Source organism: Papio anubis, chromosome 5 (genome assembly GCF_008728515.1).
Source record: "Papio anubis isolate 15944 chromosome 5, Panubis1.0, whole genome shotgun sequence".
Lineage (NCBI taxonomy): Eukaryota > Metazoa > Chordata > Mammalia > Primates > Cercopithecidae > Papio > Papio anubis.
In genome coordinates this window covers 131797812-131819479 of record NC_044980.1, presented here as the reverse complement: position 1 = coordinate 131819479, position 21668 = coordinate 131797812, and the positions used below count along the sequence as shown (strand labels likewise).

The 21668-nt window shown below is 46.3% G+C and overlaps 1 protein-coding gene across 6 annotated transcripts in view; it reads left to right on the top strand.

Annotated features, from left to right (window-relative positions):
- Window positions 1-21668, top strand: part of SIL1 (SIL1 nucleotide exchange factor) — a 239359-nt gene that overhangs the window by 62060 nt on the left and 155631 nt on the right. For 4 of the 6 annotated variants that reach the window (XM_003900170.3, XM_017959933.2, XM_021940209.2 and 1 more), the window contains 2 exons: window positions 8012-8126; window positions 14685-14823. In XM_003900170.3, the coding sequence (XP_003900219.1) occupies window positions 8022-8126; window positions 14685-14823 (244 nt within the window). In that variant the 5' untranslated portion in view covers window positions 8012-8021. Of the gene's footprint in view, window positions 1-8011; window positions 8127-12034; window positions 12210-14684; window positions 14824-21668 lie in introns of those variants that run through there. The other 2 variants (XM_017959934.2, XM_031666793.1) reach the window with 2 other exon arrangements.

The following is a 21668-nucleotide window of genomic DNA, read 5'->3' as shown; positions in this document are numbered from 1 at the left end:
AGCTCCTGACCTCAAGTGATCTGCCTTCCTTGGCCTCCTAAAGTGCTGGGATTACAGGCGTGAGCCACCATGCCTGGTCACGTCATGTGATTTCTTTTCACTGGAGACACTCTCTTTTGTCTCTGTGATTGCAGTTTATTTTTTATTTTTTATTTTTTTTGCTAGTTTGTTTAGGTCCCTTCTTGAAGATCTGTATTCTTCTCTACTGGAGTGGGAATGGAGTAGGTCATGTTCCACCTCTGGGAGTACAGTGAAAGGGCTAGGAATGCCCCTCACTGTTCTTTCCATTTCATCCCATCCCATGTTGCCTTCCCTCCAGGTGTCTATTCCCAGCTGGGCCTGTGGAGCCCTTCTTGGCTCCCTGTGCTCTCTGGCAGGGCTAACATCTGTACTGCCACTGTTCTCGCTTGCAGGCTGCACAGTGGATTTTGTAGCTCTCTGTAGCTCTTTGTAGCTCTCTGGTTAGGCAGAGGCTTGGATTCATTGTGAACCCTCTACCCTCCAACATCCTCCTCTAATAACCTTTTTTCTTGGGTGCCTTGGGTTTGTTGAGAGCAGTCCCTCTTTGCTTGGCCCTAGGCATGACTTCAAAACACAGGGGAGATATTATCCCCATTGTACAAATGGCCACTGGCTCAGGGATGTTCCAGTCCAGCCACCTAGCCAATTAGGGGCTGGACTAGTTAGAAGCCACATTTGTTTTGCTGTTCAAAGACTTTCCATTTAATTGCTGTCTACCTCTTGACTTTCTGTTTAGTATTGTCTCAGGGGGAAAAAGCTTGTTTGCCTTGACTACTCCAAACTTGTTTTTCTTGTCCTTCAGATTATTCTTTAAAATTCCATTTCTTTTCTTAAGCCTTTGCACATTGTTCTCCCTTGTCAGGGGCGTCCTTTCAGTGTCCTCTTTGCATTGTTTCCTTAGCTTCATATTTGTCTGCTTAAATTAGGTAGTGCACTTCTGTTTGTGTAAAGGTGAGTGACTGTACGTGTGCATATGAGTTTGTGCAGCCCATAAATAGTAATGAATGTGTGTCTGTGGAAGAGCTCATCCTCTAACCTTCAGTTTGTAAAGCAGGTGATTGTCCTACAGCTGTTGCTGCAGCTGGCAGTTCTGCATGTTGGTGGCTTGGCTCTCTGGATGCCAATATATGCTGGGAAAAGCACTGAGTGGGCTGGGTCTGCCTTGGGGCTCAGCAGAAAACTGCTTCGGGTTTCTCCCTTTTCAGCCAGGAGGGTCATCCTTTAACATATATTTCCTTTACCTGCTGGGAGTAGCTACCCAACAAAAGGCTTTGGTCCTCATTTGAGGCATGGGTCAGCTGGAGAGTGTGTGGATCTAACAGGGAGTAGGAGCTTTGGAGAGTAGTTGCCTGGCCTGGCCCTGATGGGCTGTGGGTCCAGGGGCAGCAGTCATCATTTCCATTCCAGTGATGGAGTTGGCCGGGCACCGAGGCTCAGGCCTATAATCTCAACACTTTGGGAGGCCGACATGGGTGGATCAGTTGAGCCCAGGAGTTCGAGACCAGCCTGGGCAACACGGTGAAACCCCATCTCTACAAAAATAATAAATAAAAAAAAGCCAGGTGTGGTGGCACACCATACCTGCTACTCAGTAGTAGTCCCAGCTACTCAGGAGGCTGAGGTGGAAGGATTGCTTGAGCTTGGGAGTCGGAGGTTGCAGTGAGCCGAGATTGTGTCACTGCACTCCAGCCTGGGTGACAGAGTGAGGCCCTGCCTCAAAAAACAAACAAAACAACCAATAAAAAAATGGAATGATGATTAGATGCTGGGTGCTGGACCAAGTACTTCCTATTCATTGCTTTATTTAATCCTCACTACCAACCTTTGAAGTAGAGATTCTTAATATACCTATTTTATAGGTGAAGAAACTGAGGCCTAGTGAAGTTGTGTCCAAGATCACATAGCTAGGAAGTGGCAGAGCCAAGAATTGGCCTTAGGTCTGTCTGACTCTAAGTCCATGTGTTATACTACCCAGTGTTTTTGTTTCTTTTGTTTCATTCCTTCACTTATAAAATGGAAGTAGGAATTCTTGCCCTTTCACATTTCCCAGGAGATTCGGGAAAACAAATACATGAACATACAGTGTAGGTTAATAACATAAGCATTTTATAAGATGGAATTCCAAGGGCTCCATGGCAGTCTACCGAGTTGGCTCTGCTTGCCCAGGACACTTAGAACCTTTTCCAGTTCTTTCTGTGCTCTGATTCTGAAACTCAGCTACTGCCCATGGGTCCTACCAGGTGTGTCAGAAGCTGCCAGAGACCCAGCAATCCCGCTCCTTCTCCCTTTATTGGCTTCTTGCCATCCTCATCCCATTCTTTTGTTTTCCATTCTGGAGAAAAGACATTAAGGAGAGATGTCTTGTTTACACAGGCCCCAATCCCCACTCCCAGTCTTGTCTGAATTGGTGGAAGACAAGAGGCACTGAGAGAGGTGGGGACTGAGTGGCCTCATCCCACCTGCTCCCCAAGCATCTGCACTGGGCTGTAGTAAGCTGGCAATACAGATTGGTGAGTGTATCCAACCTCTGTTTAAGCAGAGGTACAGCCTACAAATGGACACCTTTTTATAGAAAAATGGGCATCTCAAGTACCTTATTATCTCTTCTGTCCCAAAGCCCAAGGATAGTTAAGGAAAGAGTTACTGGTGAAACACTGAAATAGTTTCCCCTTTCCTGGACAGAGTGATGCTATTTTATGTCAGAAGAGGGCCATAAATATAAAGATGTAGGTCTGTCCTCCATTGAAAGTCAAGGACGATGAGAAGGATTTTTTTTTTTTTTTGCACGGTATGCAGGGGCCATTGATGAGGTGAACCCAGAGTTTATGCATGGCAAGTGTTTCGGGAATGGCACTATCATCAGGCCAGGTGTGCCAAACTGTGCCTCAATGGGATGCCATGACTTTGGCTTTACTTATGCCAGGGACTGCAGCTGGCTTTTGCTGCTGCTGCTGCCTCTGTCCCTGCTTGTGATGGTAGGCCATCCTGGCAAAGCATAGCTGTGTGCCACTTCCCTTTCCCCTTTTCCCTTCTCCCTCAGCTTTAGCATAAAGCCCAGGGCAGACTATGCCTGCCACTTCTTGAGTAAGGACCAAGACCAGGTGACGTGGCTGCAGGCCAGGCCTTAAAAGGACGGAGAACACTGTTTTCCATGCCTGCTTGCTGCAGAGTTGGTACTTGCTCTTGCTCTCTGAATGCTCCTGTGAAGTCTGAGGAACTATCTCACACCTTTCTCCCAGCCTCACCTAGGTCTCTCCTCAGTCCTCTCAATCCCCCCATCCCTCTCCCACTGCCCAACTCAGCTCCATGTTCTTGTCCTCTCTTTCTCTCTCTCATTCTCTCTCCCTGTTTTGTGGAAAAATATTTAGAGGCAATAACTGGGTCAGGCGTGCAGTTCATGTGGAATTATTGAGGGAAGATGAAGGATCCACTTGTGAATCCATCTCTCATCCTTAGTATTGGCAGAAAATGTTTCTGACAGTGTTAGCGTGTGTGCAGGAGATGGAGACGGCTGGGAGCCCTGTGGGAGCTGCCATTTCTCTCACCCTCCACTCCTCTTCCCGCTCCAAGGAGTGGGGGAAGCTGCTGTGTGTGCATCAGCTGCCCCTGACCTCTTCTTCCTCAGTCCCTTCTGGGCCTCCTCCTTCTGCTGATTTGTCGTCTTTGCCCTTGACTATTTCCTTCTCATTTAGCTCTTCCTCCTCTTCTTTTTCCCCAGCACCAGTTTCGTTGTTGATCCCCGGCTGTAAGAAGGGAGCTCATAACTGTGTGTGTGTGTGTGTGTGTATACACGAGTATCTCATGGAAAGGGAGGGACATCTGTGGCTTTGGGTTAATCTTTGTTTTATTGTACATTGTCTTGATAATACTGTGAGTCCCCTGCTTCTATTCTTTATTCTTTTTTTTTTCCCCACAGCCAAGGCTGCAGCGTTAACAAAAGTATAGAGCAGTACAGGCAGCTCTAGGGTTGTGCCTTCTTAGGAACTGTCTCCCTAGGCCTCCCTAGCCTTCTCCCTCCTGATGTGGTGACCCCTTGCTCATCCTCACCCAGCCTGGCCCCTCTCCTGCTCACACCCAGGGATGACCAGTCACCTATCCAGAACCTAGTGTGGTGCTGTGAACTCAATCCCTGCCTTTCAGTGTGATTGGTGCCCCAGGGAGCCAGGTTGCTGGGGGAAGCTCTCATGGCACTCAGCCGTTCCATTTTGTTGGCAAAAAAAGAGGGGGGGAACTGGCAGAAAGCTAAGGCTTTTGCTGCTGGGTGAGTGTAGCAGCTATTTTTAGTACCCGAGCCTTTGCTTTTCCATTTGGCTGTGCTTTTTTAGCACAGTGCCGGTCCAGCAGGGCTGTTTTCCTTCATGGCTGCAGATGTCCTTAGGGAAAGTTTCTGTCGGCCCCTGAGAAGATGTGGGCTGCGCAGAGGGGTAATGGCTTCTGAGAGTGGGTTCAGGCACGCTTTAGGTCCCACTGCAATCATGCCACAGGTCCAATTTCTTAAGGTGAAGCAGGGAGAAATGTGGCAGGAGTGGGATAGAGAAAAAGTAAACACCATTCTTCAGAGGTGCTGCCCTGTAATTAACTCACTTAAGCCTCAATTGAGTAAACTGCCTAATGAGGTATACTGGGGCTGGGGGATAATATTAAAACCTCTTATAAGGTCTGGGCTAATACTGACACAGCCTGAATTTTCCTAAGGTTTCTTGCTTGTTTTATTTTGTTTTTCTTTCTGCCTGCCTTTCCTAGATCATTTGCTAATTTGGATTAAGTTTTCGTGACTTCTATCCTAGTTTACTAGAATATTTTCACTTTTCCAAATAGAAACTCTTCAATATTAAGGAGTAACTCTCCATTTTCCCTTTTCCTTAACTTGGTAACCGCTTTTCTACTTTCTATTAAAATGAATTTGTCTGTTCTAAATATTTTGTATAATCAGAATCATACAATATCTGAGCTTTTGTGTCTGACTTATTTCACTTAAGACAATATTTTCAAGCTTCCATGTTGCAGCATGTATCAGAATTTCATTCCTTTTATGGCTGAATAATATTCCATTGTATGTATATACCACATTTTGAAAATTCATCTTTTGATGGCACTTGGATTGTTTCCACCTTTTGGGTATTGTGAATAATGCTACAACGAACATTGATGTACATATATCTGTTTGAGTCCCTGTTTTCAATTCTTTGGGGGATATGCCTAGGAGTGGAATTGCCGGGACATATGGTAATTCTATATTTAGCTTTCTGAGGAGCCACCAAACTATTCCCAAGTGGCTGCACTGTTTTATATCTACACCAGCAATGTACGAGGGTTCCAGTTAATCCACGTCTTCACCAACACTTGTTATTTTACTTAAAAAACATTACAGCCGTCATTGTGGGTGTGAAGTGGTGTATCATTGTGGTTTTGATTTGCATTTCCCTCATGGTTAATGATGTTGAGAACCTTTTCATGTCTCTATTGGCCATTTGTATATCTTCTTTGGAGAAATGTTTATTCAAGTCCTTTGCCCATTTTTATTAAAAATTTTTTTTTTTAGTGACAGAATCTCATTCTGTTGCCCAGACTGGAGCACAGTGACATTATCATAGCTCACTGAGGCCTCAAACTCCTGGGCTCAAGAGATCTCACCTGAGCCTCCTAAGTAGCTGGGACTACAGGTGCACGCCACTACACCTGGCTAATTTTTTAAATTTTTAGTTTTTTTTTTTTTTTTTTTAGAGAAGATGGCTAGCTATATTGCTCAGGCTGTTCTTGAACTCCTGCCTTTGCCCATTTTAAAATTGGGATGCTTGTCTTTTTATTGTTGAGATTTAGGAATTCTCAACACGTTCTGGACAATATACCCGTAACAGACATGTGATTTATAAATATTTTCTCCCATTCTGTCTTTTCACTATTTTGATAGTATCCTTTGAGACCCAAAAACTTTTTAATTTTGATGAAGTCCAGTTTATCTGTTTTTCTTTTGTTGCCTATGCTTTTGGTGTTATATTTAAGAAACTATTGCCAAATCCAAGGTTGTTAAGATTACATCTATGTTTCCGTCTAAGTTTTATGCTTTTACCTCTTAAATGTAAGTCTTTGATTCATTTCTAGTTAGTTTTTATAAATGATATAAGGTAAGGGTCCAACTTGACTCTTTTTTTTTTTTAATTTTTTTATTTTTTTGAGATGGAGTCTCTCTCTGTTGCCCAGGCTGGAGTGCAGTGGCACAATCTTGGCTCACTGCAAGTTCCGCCTCCCAGGTTCATGCCATTCTCCGGCCTCAGCCTCCTGAGTAGCTGGGACTACAGGCGCCTGCCACCATGCCCAGCTAATTTTTTGTGTTTTTAGTAGAGATGGGGTTTCACTGTGTTAGCCAGGATGTTCTCGATTTCCTGACCTCGTGATCCGCCTGCCTCGGCCTCTCAAAGTGCTGGGATTATAGGCGTGAGCCACCGTGCCTGGCCCCAACTTCACTCTTATACATGTGGATATCCAGTTGTCCCAGTACCGTTTGTTAGACTGTCCTTTCTCCATTGAATGGTCTTGGCACCATTGTCAAAAATTGACCATATAAGAGATTATTTCTGGACTCTCAATTTTATTCCATTGGTCTGTCCATCCTTATGCCAGTATCACCCTTTGATTACAGTAGCTTTGTAGTAAGTTTTGAAATCAGGAAGAGTGAGCCCTCTAACTTCTTTTACTTTCTTAGATGGGTACTCACTCTGTCACCCAGGTTGTAGTGCAGTGGCATGATCTCAGCTCACTGCAACCTTCGCCTCCCAGGCTCAAGCGATCCTCCCACCTCAGCCTCCTGGGTAGCTGGGACTACAGGCGTGTACCAGCACACCCAGAAATATTTTGTATTTTTGGTAGAGATGGGGTTTTGCCATGTTGCCCAGGCTGGTCTTGAACTCTTGAGCTCAGGCATTCCACCCACTGGCCTCCTAAAGTGCTGGGATTATAGGTGTGAGCCACTAAACCCAGCTCTTTCTTCATTTTTGAGATTGTTTTGGCTATTCTGGGTCCCCTGAAATTTCATATGAGTTTTAGGATGAGTTTCTCCATTGGGATTTTAACAGAGATTGCTCTGAATCTGTATGTTGCTTTGGGTAGTATTGTTATTAATAGTATGAAGTCTCTAATTCATGAACATGGGATGTCCTTCCATCCTTATATTCTTTTAATTTTTTTTTGGAGGATTGGGGTCTCACTCTGTCACCCAGGCTGGAGTGCAGTGGTATAGTCATGGGTCACTACAGCCTAAACCTCTGGGGCTCAAGTGGTCTTCCTGCCTCAGCCTCCCATGTAGCTGGGACTACAGGCTCACACCACTGTGCCTAGCTAATTCTTTTTTTTTTTTTTTTTTTTTGTGGAGACAGGGTCTCACTGTGTTGTGCAGGCTGGTCTTGAACTGCTGGCCTCAAGGGATCCTCCCACCTTTGCCTGTCCTTTTTAATAGCTACTGGGGCTTGTACTTTGATTTGTTTGACTGTTTGAAAGGTGGTGTGAGAGGTTTTGTGACTTGGAAATATTGAACTTTGCTGTCTTAGAGGATATTGATGCCATCTGTCTTCAGGTAGGATAATGGGTGTGTTTTAGAAGTGGGTGGTTACAAACGCTAATGTGGATTTGCACCCATGTTAGTTCACACACAGATCAGTTGGTTAGTTTCCCTCTCTCCTTATCATAGTCAAGACCACCCGCCACAACCTGATAACAAGTTCTAATGAAGAAGGAAGGGACCAGGGCTGTGAGGGCTCATGCAAGAGTCCTGATTGACTGTATGGTTCTAGCCAGGGCATATCTCTTATTGTATGGCTGGATCCACCATGGGAGATAGAGGTTTCAGAATTATCTAGAAGTGGTAGAAGACTCGTTATACCTCTATGCAGGAAATGTCTGACATGTGAGCAAGTGATGACACGGGAATCACAGTGCGGGGGAATCAAGCACTAGCTTTTCATTGACCTTCTGTTTTCTGTGCTTGCACCTGCAGGTCCCTGACTATGGCTCTCCAGAGCCTGCCTTCATCTAGGATGGCTCCTCTGGCCATACTGCTTGGGCTGCTGATGGCTGCCTGCTTCACCTTCTGCCTCAGTCATCAGAACCCGGTAAATGTCTTTATTGCAAGTGGGAGGGATCCTTGATGAGGTCTTGAGAAGGCCTCCCTGTCACCAGGGCTGCTGTGGGAGTAGGGTGGGCTTTTATGTTTCTTTCTTATGTGAGTGTGGCTGGCAGTGGATCATGGAGTAGGTAGACTTCTTCCTCCCCATCCCTGTGTCTTCTGGCCTCTGTTTAAAGCTTATGGCACAGTTTCCCTTTGGGGAAAAGATGATGATGATGATAAATTAATAATTATAATCTTCCATGTACCAAACCTTGTAGTGAGTGCTTTATATATATTTTCATTTAATCCTCCCAACAACACTATGAATTAGGCAGCTGCAGTTTTTATCCTCCTTTTGAGGAGAAGACTAAGACTCAGAGACATTAGGTAACTTGGCCGAAATCACACAGCCAGCTTGTGAGAGCTGTGAATGTCAGGATTCTTCCCAAAAGCTGAGTGCCTGTGTGGTGGGCATCATTTCCAAGTAAGACTCTTTTTCTTCCTCTCCTCTCTCCCTTGTACTTTCTCAGTTCATCTCCATCTCTGTATCCTCCTTCCTTTTGTCTATAGCTCCCTGTTCTTTCCGGGCCACACTTCATTAACCTAGAGCTCACTGCTCCGGGCTTCTGCCATTGCCACTGGCAGGAGAAGAATGCCCGAAAAGGCCCTGAGTGTGGCCTGGCTGCAGCACAATACGGTTCCTGGCCCTGTTTACTTGGCTTGTCCCAGCAACGGCCTGCCCTTGACCAGCTCCTAATGCCCTCCCTCTCTTCTCCCTTGATAAGCTCCCACTGTCAGTTATTTGACAGTTTCACCCTCCCCTGGCCACCTTCCCCAACCCCAGGGCTCCCACTAAATGTTGGATAAAGCGCTGGAAGCTCTGGAGCGGGAGGTCCTTGAAGTGCAAATGACAATTGTGATGAATTTAATAACAATCCAGCTTAGCTGTGGTTCACCTCTGGCTCATGGCAAGCTTCCACCTTCTCTCTGAAATCATTTGTTTCCTCTCTGCCTTTCCCCCCACTTTGTGGAGCAGGAGAAAACATACAGTTGGGAGTCACGAGTCCTTTTGAGTTTTTAATGCCCTCTGAGATCCTGTTGGTGCTGTTTATTTGCCTCTTCTTCAAGGACAGTGAGAATGGGATTCCAGGGGCCCCTGAGAATGGGACTGGCTACAGCATGAGGTTGGGGCTGTCTCTGGCATAGATTGGCAGTGGAATGGCCCAGAAAAGAGCCTTGAGGGACCAGGGCTTTGTCCCCTCCCCAACTTGTAGCTCATGAGAATGCCGTGCTCCCCATCGTGAGCTTTAGCAGATGCACAATTAACAAAGGCATGCTGATGAATTTACTTAAGGACTGAGTTAGGAAGTCCCTTTTGGATAATAGTCCAACCAAATAGATGAGCTTTCAGAGCATAATTATTCTGGCCCATTTATATTAGCTCTATTGAGTCTAGTCTCAGAAAAATGTTAATACTGACTTTCATCAACAGAAGCTGCTTTTATCCTTATGTCTGTTCCTAAGCTGTATACATTTGTCATAATCTTTTATCATGTGCTAAGCACAAGTAGGAGTTGAAGCATCTTTTCTCTCATACCATAAAAATTGTTGCCCTGATGTCATTTAAAATCTAAATTATGCAGCCAGCCACCTTCAGAACAGTGAAAATGGGGTGGAGGTGGTTATGATCCTTTCTTCAGAGCCCGGAGTCCAGGTAAGTGCTCCTGATGACCTGGAATTGTCCTCCCCAAAGGCAGTGGGGCAGGTTCATGCCCACCCAGGAAAGGCTGGCTGTGTGTATCACAGTATGATCTGCAGCCAGCTTTCCTTCCTGGCTCCTGCTGCGGTACTTCCCTGGGATGCCACATCTTAGGAGGCATGTAGATGCTGAAGGGCTGTGGTTGTGTGTTACTGGCCTTTGAAAAGGTGGTGAACAATGAGGAGGTACAGTAGTGGAGCCTTGTGGAGGAAGCACAGGCCCTTCGTAAGATCCCTTTTGCCTCACACTTTGGCAATTTGACTCTTTCTGAGCTTTGTTTCCTAATCTGTAAAACAGGGTTGGTACCTTCCTCTTAAGGTTTTAGTGTAGATTAAATGTGATTATATATAAAGCACCTGGCATTGAAACTGGCACAATATGGCCAATAAATGGTTAATGAATGTCAGCTGTTGTTTTTTTAGTATGGGGGTGCTGCTTCTATGGTTTAATTTGGGCTGTGTCAGGCAGGCTTCTGTCCCAAAATGTTGCCCTGGCAGTCTGTCTCTGTTACAGTGTCTGTCAACCCACCATTAGAGATTCATTCATTCTCTTGGATCTTGAAGGCTTTGGTTTTTAAGAATCTCTTATTCAGATACAAGCGCAAGGAAGTGTGACATGGTAAGCTGTTGTCAGCTAACACCTTAGCTAGGATTTCTTGCCAGTCACTTGAGAGGAAATTGGTATTTGGAATGATGGTGATAGGGAGAAGAGAGCGCTGATGATCCAGCATGGAAGGGAGCCCTGAGGAGCCAGCTGGGAAGGCACCAGAGCACGGGGTTTACTTCATGGCCGACCAAGGGCTGGCCTGCCTCCCTCTCTCCTGTTCAGGACACTGCCTAGGCAGATTGAGGCTAGTTGTGCTTGTTCTTACTCTGGGACTGTGGTTTCTTACCTGGCCCATGGAAGTCTTTGCCAAGGAAGGGCATGTGCTGGTAGATATGCTAAAGCGATCTTAATGTCCCAGCATCATTCCCTCAGCTCTCAGGGCACAACTTATTAGGACATCTGACCAAAAAAGAATCATAGAAGTGAGTCAAAACTTATGTATGGGCTTTGGAGCCAGGCAGGTCTGGACTTCAATCTCTGCTGTGCTTTTCTGAGCAGTGTGATTTTGAAAAGCCCCATATCTGTCCTCCTATGGGACTAATATGATGTGCTTCACAGATGAGACTTGGATGAATTGAGGCATGGAAGGCATCTTGCCCCGGTGCCTGACATATGATCAGGGCTTAATAAACGGTAGCTGCTGTTATCGTTACAACCTCATCCTCTTGATGCTGCTTTTTCTCAAAACGTTTTCTGAAACTCTGCTTTTGAACTCACTGTCCAGCCTGTGGTGTGTTCATATCACTGAACCTCTCTCGATGCTTCTGAGCCCTTGGCCTTTGAGGATAGTTAGGTGTGATTTGGGCAAAGCATCTAAAGACTCTCATAGCCAGGTCTAGTGAACAGGGTGAGCACAGATAGGGGAGAACCAATTTTGTGTCAATCCCCACTAAAAATCGAGGTGTACTTTAAAATGTACTTTTAAATGTACAGATTTTGTGTTTGCATCTTAAAATCTGGTTCAAAGATGATACCTAGAGGAGGTGCAAAAAACATTTTGAACAGTGACAGGATTGTTGCAAAGGAGTCTGGCCTCCTTAGGACTTGAAGCATGTAGCTCAGCGGTTCATCAGTCTCATTCTCTCCCTCCTTCTCGAATCCACTCTGTTAATCTTGTTAATGAAATCTAGAAAAAGAGGCTTTCCCAACCCTTAGCAGTTAAATGAACATCAGCCTACCTCGATTTTGAAGGGCTTCCTGTGCTACCTTCTTATCACCATCTCCCTTGCCGCTCTCTGCTTCTCTTGATGAGAATTTGGCTGCTTGCTTACAGCCTGCTAGGAATTACCCGGCTAATAGGTAAACAAGGATTGAGGCTGGGCATGGTGGCTCATGCCTGTAATCCCAGCACTTTGGGAGGCAGAGGAGGGAGGATTGCTTAAGTCTAGGAGTTCAAGACCAGCTTAGGAAACATAGGGAGCCCTTGTCTCTACTAAAAAATTTTTTTTAAAAAAGGTTGCAAATTGATGCTTAGATATTTTAGTTTGGCCCTCTTAGTGTTCTAAAAATAAGAACATTTCACATAAAAATCTGGATTTCTGTTTTCAAGTCGAATGCCTGCGTGACAGTGGTAGACCAGCTGAGTAGCAGCTGCTTCCCCGAGTCAAGGCAGGAGGACTCCAGTTTCTACAGTCCCACCACTCCCTGTTGTTTACACCTGGTCCACTGATATACCTGCATCCCTGCCTGGCCCCTGGGACATTTCATTGACACACCTCCAAGGTAAATTTTCCTGACTTTCTCCTCGTCCCACAGTCTAATGCTTCTGACCAGGGCTGATCCTAGTGTATATAGGCTCTGGGTACTTAGCAGACAGGGTGGTCTTTGTTGTGGAATATGAGGTGAGCACCTGCAGCAGACTCACGTGCTTTGGGCTTTCCTCAGTCTAAGGCACCCAGAAGACACACCTGCCTATGGGAAGGGGCATTCATTCATCTATTTGTTCAGCAGTTTCAAACTAAGCGCTGTGCTAGGCATGCGGGTGATGAAGGAGACTGACATGGTGCTTGCCCTCTAGAAACTCAGCTTGTTGGAAGTCCTTGATGTCCATGTCCTCAGAATGGAGGGTGCCTCTTGCCAGTGTGTCTTCTCTGTAGTCTCATGAGCACACCTATTCTTCTATTCCTAGTTTCCTTTTGAGCTCAGATTTGGGCAAACTTTTAAGTTGAAGGGATAGGAGGGTTTTGAGGCACCAGGCTACGCAGGTGACATGCTTGAATGATGCCATATTGTATAGTCACTCCTGGATGTCACAACACAGCCTGGAATCTATGACTGCCTTTATAAGTAATAACAGTAACAGCCACCACGTACCCAAGGCCAGTGGTTTACAATGTAGTACCTCATCTAACTATGAGCTAGATGTTGTTATTATTTTCATGTTGAAGATATGGAAACTGAAACTTAGAAAGTTAAAAAACTTTTCCTGAGTCACAAGAAACTGGGATTTGAATTATTCCAGCATGTTAACCACTATGCTGGAGTCAGTGCCTCTCATAACTATGCATATAATATCTCCCAGGTGTGGTTAGATTTGAGAGCTTCTTGCCAAGATATTTCCTTACTGGTCTTAGTAAGGCCTGAAATTCTGTCATCTAAATTTCATGCCTTTATTTCTTGTTAAACAGTAAAAATTCTTGGAGGGGCTCTACATTGTCATCACCAGCACCTTAACATTTTAACCTTTCCTCTGGCAACTAAAGATCAGACATTGAGGGACCCAGGCAGGAGGGAGTCCTTATCTGGAGTAAGGCACGTTTTTTTTTTTTTTTTGGAGACAGGGTCTTGCTCTGTCACCCAGGCTGAAGTGTGGTGGTGCCATCTCAGGTCACTGCAGCCTCTGCTTCCTGGGCTCTAACGATCCTCTTGGCTCAGCCGCCCAAGTCTCTGGGACTATAGGTGTGCACCACCACGCCTGGCTAATTTTTTTGTGTTTTTTGTAGAGATGGGGTTTTGACGTGTTGCCCAGGCTGGTCTTGAACTCTTGGGTTCAAACAATCCACCCACCTTGGCCTCTCAAAGTGCTGGGATTACAGGCATGAGCCTCCGCACCCGGCGGAGAACGAGGTGTTATTTGAAAGTTAAATAACTTTCCAGATGTATGCATATAACATCTCGCAGGTGTGGTTAGCATTGTTGGGAGACCAAAACGAGATCTATGTAAAGTACCCAGCACGGGTTTGGGCTCACAGGAAGATTCCAAGAAATATACTTTTTGTTACTAAGGGAGAGATTGGCAAGCAGAGAAAAAGTGATGACAGGGGAGGTGGGCAGGCTGAAATACCTCCCCATGTGCTAATGTGGGTTCCTCCTTGTTTTCCCAAATGTAATTTCCCAGAGCTCTGGAACCCTCTGGTTCGAATTTCCTGAGGCCTTATTACTTTTTTTGCAAGAACAGGTTTAAAAATGGGATAGGAAGGATGAGAGTCCAGGAAAGAGCAAAATGAATAATACTTTGTATTTATCTTTCATCGCTGTCTCCTGAGCTGAGAATGCTCCAGAGACACCATCTCATTAATCCTCTATGTTCTGCACAGGGTGGAAGGAAACAGGTTTTAGGAAGTGGTTTCCAACCTGAGCGTCTTCCTCCCTCAGCCCAGCTGGATTCTCACCTTCCCACTTGCACCCTTCCTCTATGGTTTGCAGTGGCTCATAGGCACACTGGGGAATTGTGCCCTGCTGGGATGCTTGGGAATCAGCTGGGCCTTAGCTGCCAGCTTTTGTGCATCTGTAGTGGCCATTTGAGGCCTTACTCTCCCATTCATGTATGTGTTTTTTTCTTTTCTAAATATGTGTATTTTTATTGTAAAAATAATACGTACGAGTTTTAAACATCAAACAGTATAATAGCATGTCAAAAAGTAAAAGGCTTTTATTGTTTCCTTTTGCCAGCCCCTGTCCCTAATGTGTTCCCTTAACACATTCAAGATACCATGGAATCTTCTAGAGTCATTCCCTGTGTGTTTTCAAAAGTACCACATACACACAGGACAGCATGCTGCATTCATTTAGCCGTATCACCTCACATGTGCTGGTTCTGAGGCTGACCTTGTGAAAGGAACTGTGAGTGTCCAGACATGTGTGGCTGTGGGGTAGGGGGGCATGGAGGAAAAGACCGTGCCACCCTAGGCCATTTTTTTTTCTGCTTACCTGGGCGCCTAGTTGCAGTGGGTCATTCCCTGTGTTTTCTTTTCTCAGAAGGAGTTTGCCCTGACCAACCCGGAGAAGAGCAGCACCAAAGAAACAGAGAGAAAAGAAACCAAAACAGAGGAGGAGCTGGACGCGGAAGTCCTGGAGGTGTTCTACCCGACGCATGAGTGGCAGGCCCTTCGGCCAGGTATCAGGCCCAGCCCTGTCCGCACAAAACACACTCTGAATTCAAACTGTGTATGTCCTTTGTCCCCACAGGGCTGCTCCTTCAGGCTGCTCCTCTCTGGCCTGCGGGAGGGAAAGAGCATGGTCTGTCAGAGTGGTATCTGCTGCTGCAGGGCTCAGGGACCTTCATTTTCCAGCAGAACAGAGATTGCAGCGTCTTAGTGCCCTGGAAGGAAGGCAGGTGGTGGGTGGCTGTGGTTTCTGAGCAAGTGATTGAAAACTTTCTTTCCCTGCACTTCTGAAGCACCGGAGAGGCACTGACATGTGCCTCGCTCTGCAAATGCTATTTTGGGCTCTGCTGCTTGGCTCAGTGCTGCTGAAATATTGTTCATGGGAGAGTCCTGAGCGCCAGTGTGGGGCAGGTGTGTTCTGTTGTTAAAGGAACCTGTGCCGAGAAACGGGCTGGTCCTGGCCTGGTTTTTAAATAGTGCATCCTCAGAAGGAACAATATTCTAACCCTTTTGTGAGCCTGGGCCCAGGGCTTAAAATAATGAGAATAGTCAACAATTGCAGAGTCTTCACCATATTCAGGTACTGTACTAGGTGCTTCGTATGGGTAATCCTGTTCAATTTTCACAATAATAGGAACTATTATTATCTTTATGTTCAGATGAAAGCATTGAGGCTCAGTGAGGTTAGGTAACTTGTCCTATGTCTTCCAGCTAACTTGCCCTATGCCATTGACCCCAGAGCCTGGGCCCACTCTCTTCCCACTTCTTCCCAGTCCTGGCTGTCCTTGGCTGGAGCCTACTACACTGACACTTGGGACTGTTCTCAGGAGTGGCAAGGTGGATGGCAAGCCCTGGCAGCTGCCACAGTGTAGTTTCATCAGCTTCTTGCCGATATTCATCACCATGTCCTCACTGCCCCCACTGCTGCTGTACTGGCAGGCCAGCATTTGCTGTGCCAGCCAGCTTTCTGGTAGCAATATTGCTCCTGCTGTGTTTGCACATGGGTAGTTGCTGCCACAGAAGAGTGATGAAGCACCAAGGAAGCCAGGTGGGAGCTAATGGCATTGAGCAGAGGGAACTTTTAGGAATAGAGGTATTGGGTTCAGCAGATCCAACCTCTGCCTGCCACCACCCACCCCTCCCCAACGTGACTTCACTTGAGAACTGAGCCCCACTGGTCTTTAAGGACTAAAACCAGAGGCTCTCAGGGATAGGGCGTGGAAGATATGGACTATATCCACGATTTTATATATATAGTGTTGCTTTTACCACTTTTATTTTTTTTTGAGACAGGGTCTTGCTCTGTCACCCAGGCTGAAGTGCCATGTTGCGATTCTCGGCTCACTGAAACCTCTGCCTCCTGGGCTCAAGTGATCCTCCCACCTCAGCCTCCAGAGTAGCTGGGATTATAGGCTCAAGCCACCACACCCAGCTAATTTTTGTATTTTTTTGTAGAGACTGGGTTTTGCCATGTTGCCCAGGCTAGTCTTGAACTCCTGAGCTTGAGCAATCCACCTGCCTCAACCTGCCAAAGTCCTAGGATTACAGACGTGAGCCACCGCACCTGGCCTTCTTGTACCACTTTTAACCATGCAAGTTCCTGGAGCAGATGGAAGTCAGTGTCCTGTGGCCTTGACTCCTACCCTATCTGTTTCTGTGGTTGAGTTAGTAGCTCCCTTCAACCAGTAGCATCCTGGTTCATGTTGCAGACTGAGCAATGTTGATGGTTCTGACCCTGGCCCCTTACCCAACCCTCTGGGCAGTGGGACTGCTATTAATGGCTAAAAAGAGCCCCTCTCTGTGTCCTTGGGGAGGGATAGCCAGAGCTTGTGTGACAAGAGTGAGCTGTGGACTCTGAGAGACTCCCAGAGAATTGGAGTAGAGCACTGATTTTTATAGTTAACTTGATGTTTCATTGACATCACCCTCTGCCTTGGAATTTCTCAAGAGTCCCTGTTAAACTGTTCTGCACAAAATTCCTTTGGAGTTGTCTGAAAGAAGAAAGAGAAGGAAAGAGAAGAAAGAGGTGGAAGATATGTATAGTCTGTATCTTCCACGCCCTATCCCTGAGAGCCTCTGGTTTTAGTCCTTAAGGACCAGTGGGGCTCAGTTCTCAAGTGAAGCCAGGTTGGGGAGGTGTGGGTGGTGGCAGGCAGAGGTCGGGTGTGTTGCAGTTGCACCCAAACACAGAGGCCCTGTAACTCAGAGGGCAAAGCAACTCTGATTCCAGTCATGCCTGCCCCATCCCAGGAGCATTTTTTGCCCACACTGCATCTCAAAAGCAGGACTGGTGAGGGGAGGTTAGGTGGGAGGCTTGTTTTGGCCTCAGTATCTGATGTGGAGTGATTCAGAATCTGGTGTCATGGTGTCAGACCAGTGGAGGCCCCAATAAAGGATTGACATGTTTTCTATGTATACTGTTAGGAAACTGACCTTTCAGGGGTCTGTGTGGATAGCTGGCACTTGCCTTTAGCCAGATTATGATACTTAATTTACCACATTCTGAATTCTGCCTGGGAGCTTCCCAACACATCTACCTAAAGGTTAAAAGGAATGTAGCCAGTCCTGGGAACTGGATGGGTAGGTAAATGGGGAGGTGGTATAATTTAGTGGTGAAGAGGACAGACTAGATTCAGCCAGTTTGGGGTTCAAATCCTAGCTTTGCTACTTAGGGGATCTTGGGCAAGTCACAGAATCTTTCTGTTCTTTGATTTTTCCCATTGGTGGCATGGGGGAAGTGTCCTGCCCTGCCTGCTGCAGAGGCTGTTGTATGGAGTGACATGGTAGATGCAAAGCCCTCTGCCTACTTCCTAACATGGAGAAATCACTCTGTACACATCTGTTCCGATTTTCAGTGGTAAATTCTCCACTTGGCCATCCCTTCAATCCCATTGTGGAATCACTGGATGCCGGTGAGGGTACGTGAGCATGTAGGCTTCTGTCCCTGTGACTTTACATGGGGAAGGGAACTTATGATGTGAAGAAGAGACTTGCATGTTCATGAAATGTCCTCCCTCCTTCAACAGAGGCTTCGATCAAGGAGCAAGGGTAAGCACAAGCAAAAGGGGTTTGCAGAGTGTTTCCTGTCTAAGAGTCAGTGGCATGGCACAGGAAGATGGTGGACTTTAAGAAAATGGCAAGTTTATATGGACAGTTATTGTCCTTATTGTCCCCAGTTCAGTACCTTCTGTCCCCTCAGGACTCTTCAGGGAGGACCACAGCTCTGTTATCCTTAGGCTCCCAAGAGGGGAACTAGAGTTCGTGGAGTGTTTTGGCTGTGCTCATTTGAAGGCAAATTTCCAGACTGCCTGTTGCCTGGAACACCAGGCGACAAACTCATGACTTTGTGGGCCTTCCCTGCAGTCCAGGTAGGAATTGGGCCCCAGCCAGTCAGTCCTGGAACAGCTGCAGGTGAATCTCCTGAAGTCTGCCTGCCCCTGTTATTACTGTCAGCATCCTCACTGGGAGCTGCTTGTTCCTAGAAGTGATTTTCCTGTCTCTTTCTTCTGGTTTATTTTGGGATCTACCTCACCTTACGGAGGCACAGCAAGCATTTGAGTGTGGATACAGCATCAGCTGTTCACAAGCAAGCAGAGGAAAGCTGTTTGCTGGCAGGTCCTGTGGGTTCTGGGCAGGGAACTCAGGAATTTGTCCTGGGGCTGAGGACCCCTGAACACTAGGACTTTGTACCTGTGCGGTTGGTATTACAGAATGCCAGTCACAGACACTTCAGTGGGCTCCTGCACCCTGGGCATCTTCTGAGATCCTACTTTGTGCCGGGCATCATCTATAGCCAGAGATATAGGTAATAGCTCACATTGACTGAGCACTGACTCTGCCAGGCATCCTTTGAGGGCAGGTGCTATAACTATCCTCATTTTTACAGATACAACTGAGTCTCAGAAGGAATGACTTAGCCAAACAACCAAAAAGTGGTGGAGTTGGGACTCAAACCTAGATTTATCTGGCTCTAAGCCCCAGCTCCTAACCGCTGTGCCATACTATCTTCTTGTGTAGCAAAAAGGACATGACCCCTGCCCTCTCTCCAGCTCATAATCTCACAAAGGATACAGAGAACAAAGACAAAAACAGCCACCAAAGTATTTTGGATGTCCTGGTGGAAGTGTTTTGTGCTCAGTGAGGGCATAAAGGATGGTATGGCAAGGCCAGAGCCTTCTCTCTTTAACCCTGTGTTCTGTGTGGGGCACTTCATCAAATTTAATGATGCTGAATCTCCAACTCCACCTGTAGCTCTCTTTTTGAGCTGTGTGACCTTGCTCAGGTTGCTTAGAATCTCAGAACCTTAGTTTCCTCATCTGAAGGTAGGGATGAAAATATAATACCTACTTCACAGAGATGATGTGAGAATGAAACAAGGTTAATATATGTAAAATGTTCAACACAGGACCTGGCACATAGGCCATATTCAATAAGTGGCTATAGTTGTCATTTAAAAATATATTCCTTTGTTCTGGGCATGGTGGCACACGACTGTAGTCCCAGCTACTCAGGAGGCTGAGGTGGGAGGATTGCTTGAGCCCAGGAGTTTGCATCATTGGTACCTTGGTATCCGTGAATAGCCACTGCATCCAGCCTTGGCAACATAGTCTTTTTAAAAATACATATCTATGTATATACACCTTTGCTACCTCCCTTTCCTTGGGGACATGAAGGGGAAGTGGAGGTAAGGAGGCAGCCCTGGCAGAGGCCCCCTTGTTCTGCTCATTACCCAGTGCTGCATGTTGGTCCCATGTGGGCTCAGAGAAGCATAGCCAGCCAGGAGCAGACCTGGGGCTCCTTATTGACCTGATCTGACTCCAGGCGGCTGTGAGAGTCTCTGAAATATTGGCATTAGCACAAAGAGCCCACTCAATGTGAGCACGCAGGAAGCCTGTGCAGGAACACGTTCATATGAGGGGGAAAAAAAAGAAAAAGAAAAAAAATCCAAATCATCAACAACTGATGAGAGCAATCCAAGAATTATAGAGCACCAGCCATCTGGTCAGATCATTTCAGATCTGCACGAGCAATAAGAGGGAATTGAATTTTAAAAACCTCATTTATAGTAGACCAACTACTCTGGTTTCAAGTATTTAAGAGAGGAGTCTGATTTCCTGCAGGCCCTGGACATCTGTCTGAAGGAGCACCTGACTCTGGTCTGGGTGACTCTGTGACACTGTTTCTGCTGGGCCTTTGGCTCTTTGCAGCTTTGGAGGGGCGGTGTGGTTCTCCAGTCCTCTGACACCAAGTGGGTGTGCAACAACTCAATTCAAATCTGCCAGCGTCTACGTGGAATTAGTCTCAGATCCCTCAAGTTAAAGGGCTAAGTCCATAAGACTGCTTCCATTTCAGATGGCAGTTGCAAGTCCTGGGCCACCCATATTTCTGACTGACCAGGTATAAACTGGGGATTCTCACAATCTCCTTCTCAGGTTTGACAATAATTTGCTAGAATGGCTCTCAGGAAAACACTTTATGTTTATTGGCTTATTATAAAAATGCAACTCAGTAACAGCCAAATGGAAAAGTTAGATGCACGGGGCAAGATATTGGAGTGAGGGTAGGGAGTGGTGTGCAGAGCCTCCTAGCACTTCAGTGTGTCCACCAACCCTCATACTGAAGTGGAGTTCAGGAAGCTCTCTGAATCCCGTTGTTTCAGGGCCATTATGGAGGTTTTATTATGTAGGCATGATTGATTAAAGCATTGGCCGTTGATAATTGATCCCAATCTCCAGTCCTCCTTCCCTCCCCTGAGGTCAGAGTGGGGTTGGGGCTGGAAGTTTCAGCCCTGTAATCCTGGGTTGGTCTTTCTGGCAACCAGCCTCCATCCTGAAGCTATCTAGAACCTCCAACCAAGAGTCATCTAATCAGTAGAAGAGCCCCATTGTTGGAAAGGGGTTTGGTAGGAATAACAAAATACACTCTTATGGCTCAAAAAATTCCAAGAGTTTTAGAAACAATGAGCCAGGAACCAGGGTCAAAGACTACATATATTTTTTATTATACCACAGTTGGAATGAAGGTGAGACTAAGGGGCAAAGCTCCCAGTGTGTTCTGCCCCCTCCCCAGGTCTGTGGTTGGGAGGCAGGTGACCCTCCCTCCTTCCCTCCCTGATCCTGGAGGGATCTCCCTTATGGGTTGTCTCATTCCCCATGGTCCCCAAGAGTATAATCTCTTCTGTCCCATCCTTCATACACAGACATGCACACACATGTGAGGCCCATGAGATTGGGTGGGAGTGAGGTTGTTGGTTTAGGACACTTCATGCCTAAGCCCCTGTGGCTCATCAAAGTGTGGCAGTGGGACTTCTTAGCTGCTGTTAAGAAAGTAATGACTTGAGGGGGATAGCCAGGGGTCTTTGTTGGATGATGTTTCACCCTGGCTCAAGCACAGTGCTGGAAATGTGGGGCAGGGGCCAAATAGAAGAAACAGCCTGATTATGTTGGGGTGGTCTGTCTTGCTTCTTGGACATGAGTTACTATCTCTGGCAACTTTTCAGGATGAAGTATTCAACAGAGCTTACTTTTGGTGCTACTACTTTCTGCACAGTGCCACCCTTCTTACTTTGAGGGCTTTCTAGTCTTCTGGGGATTTCCTTAGAACTTCATTTGTTCCTCTTCTACCTATACTTCTGGTCCCTCCCTCTATAATTTCCACCTCCCCAGCCTTTGTTAAGCATTCTCCACTCTGAGCATCTCCTTTGCTCCTTGGTAATACAAGCTTGTTAGAGAGAACCACTTGGAGGATGGCAGGATGCCAGGTCTCTTGAGGCCTGTAGGAGCAGTTTCTGAGGCTTCAAATTATCCTGTACTGGGAGAGAAAAAAAGATGGTGGGCTGGAATACAGGAAGGCCCCA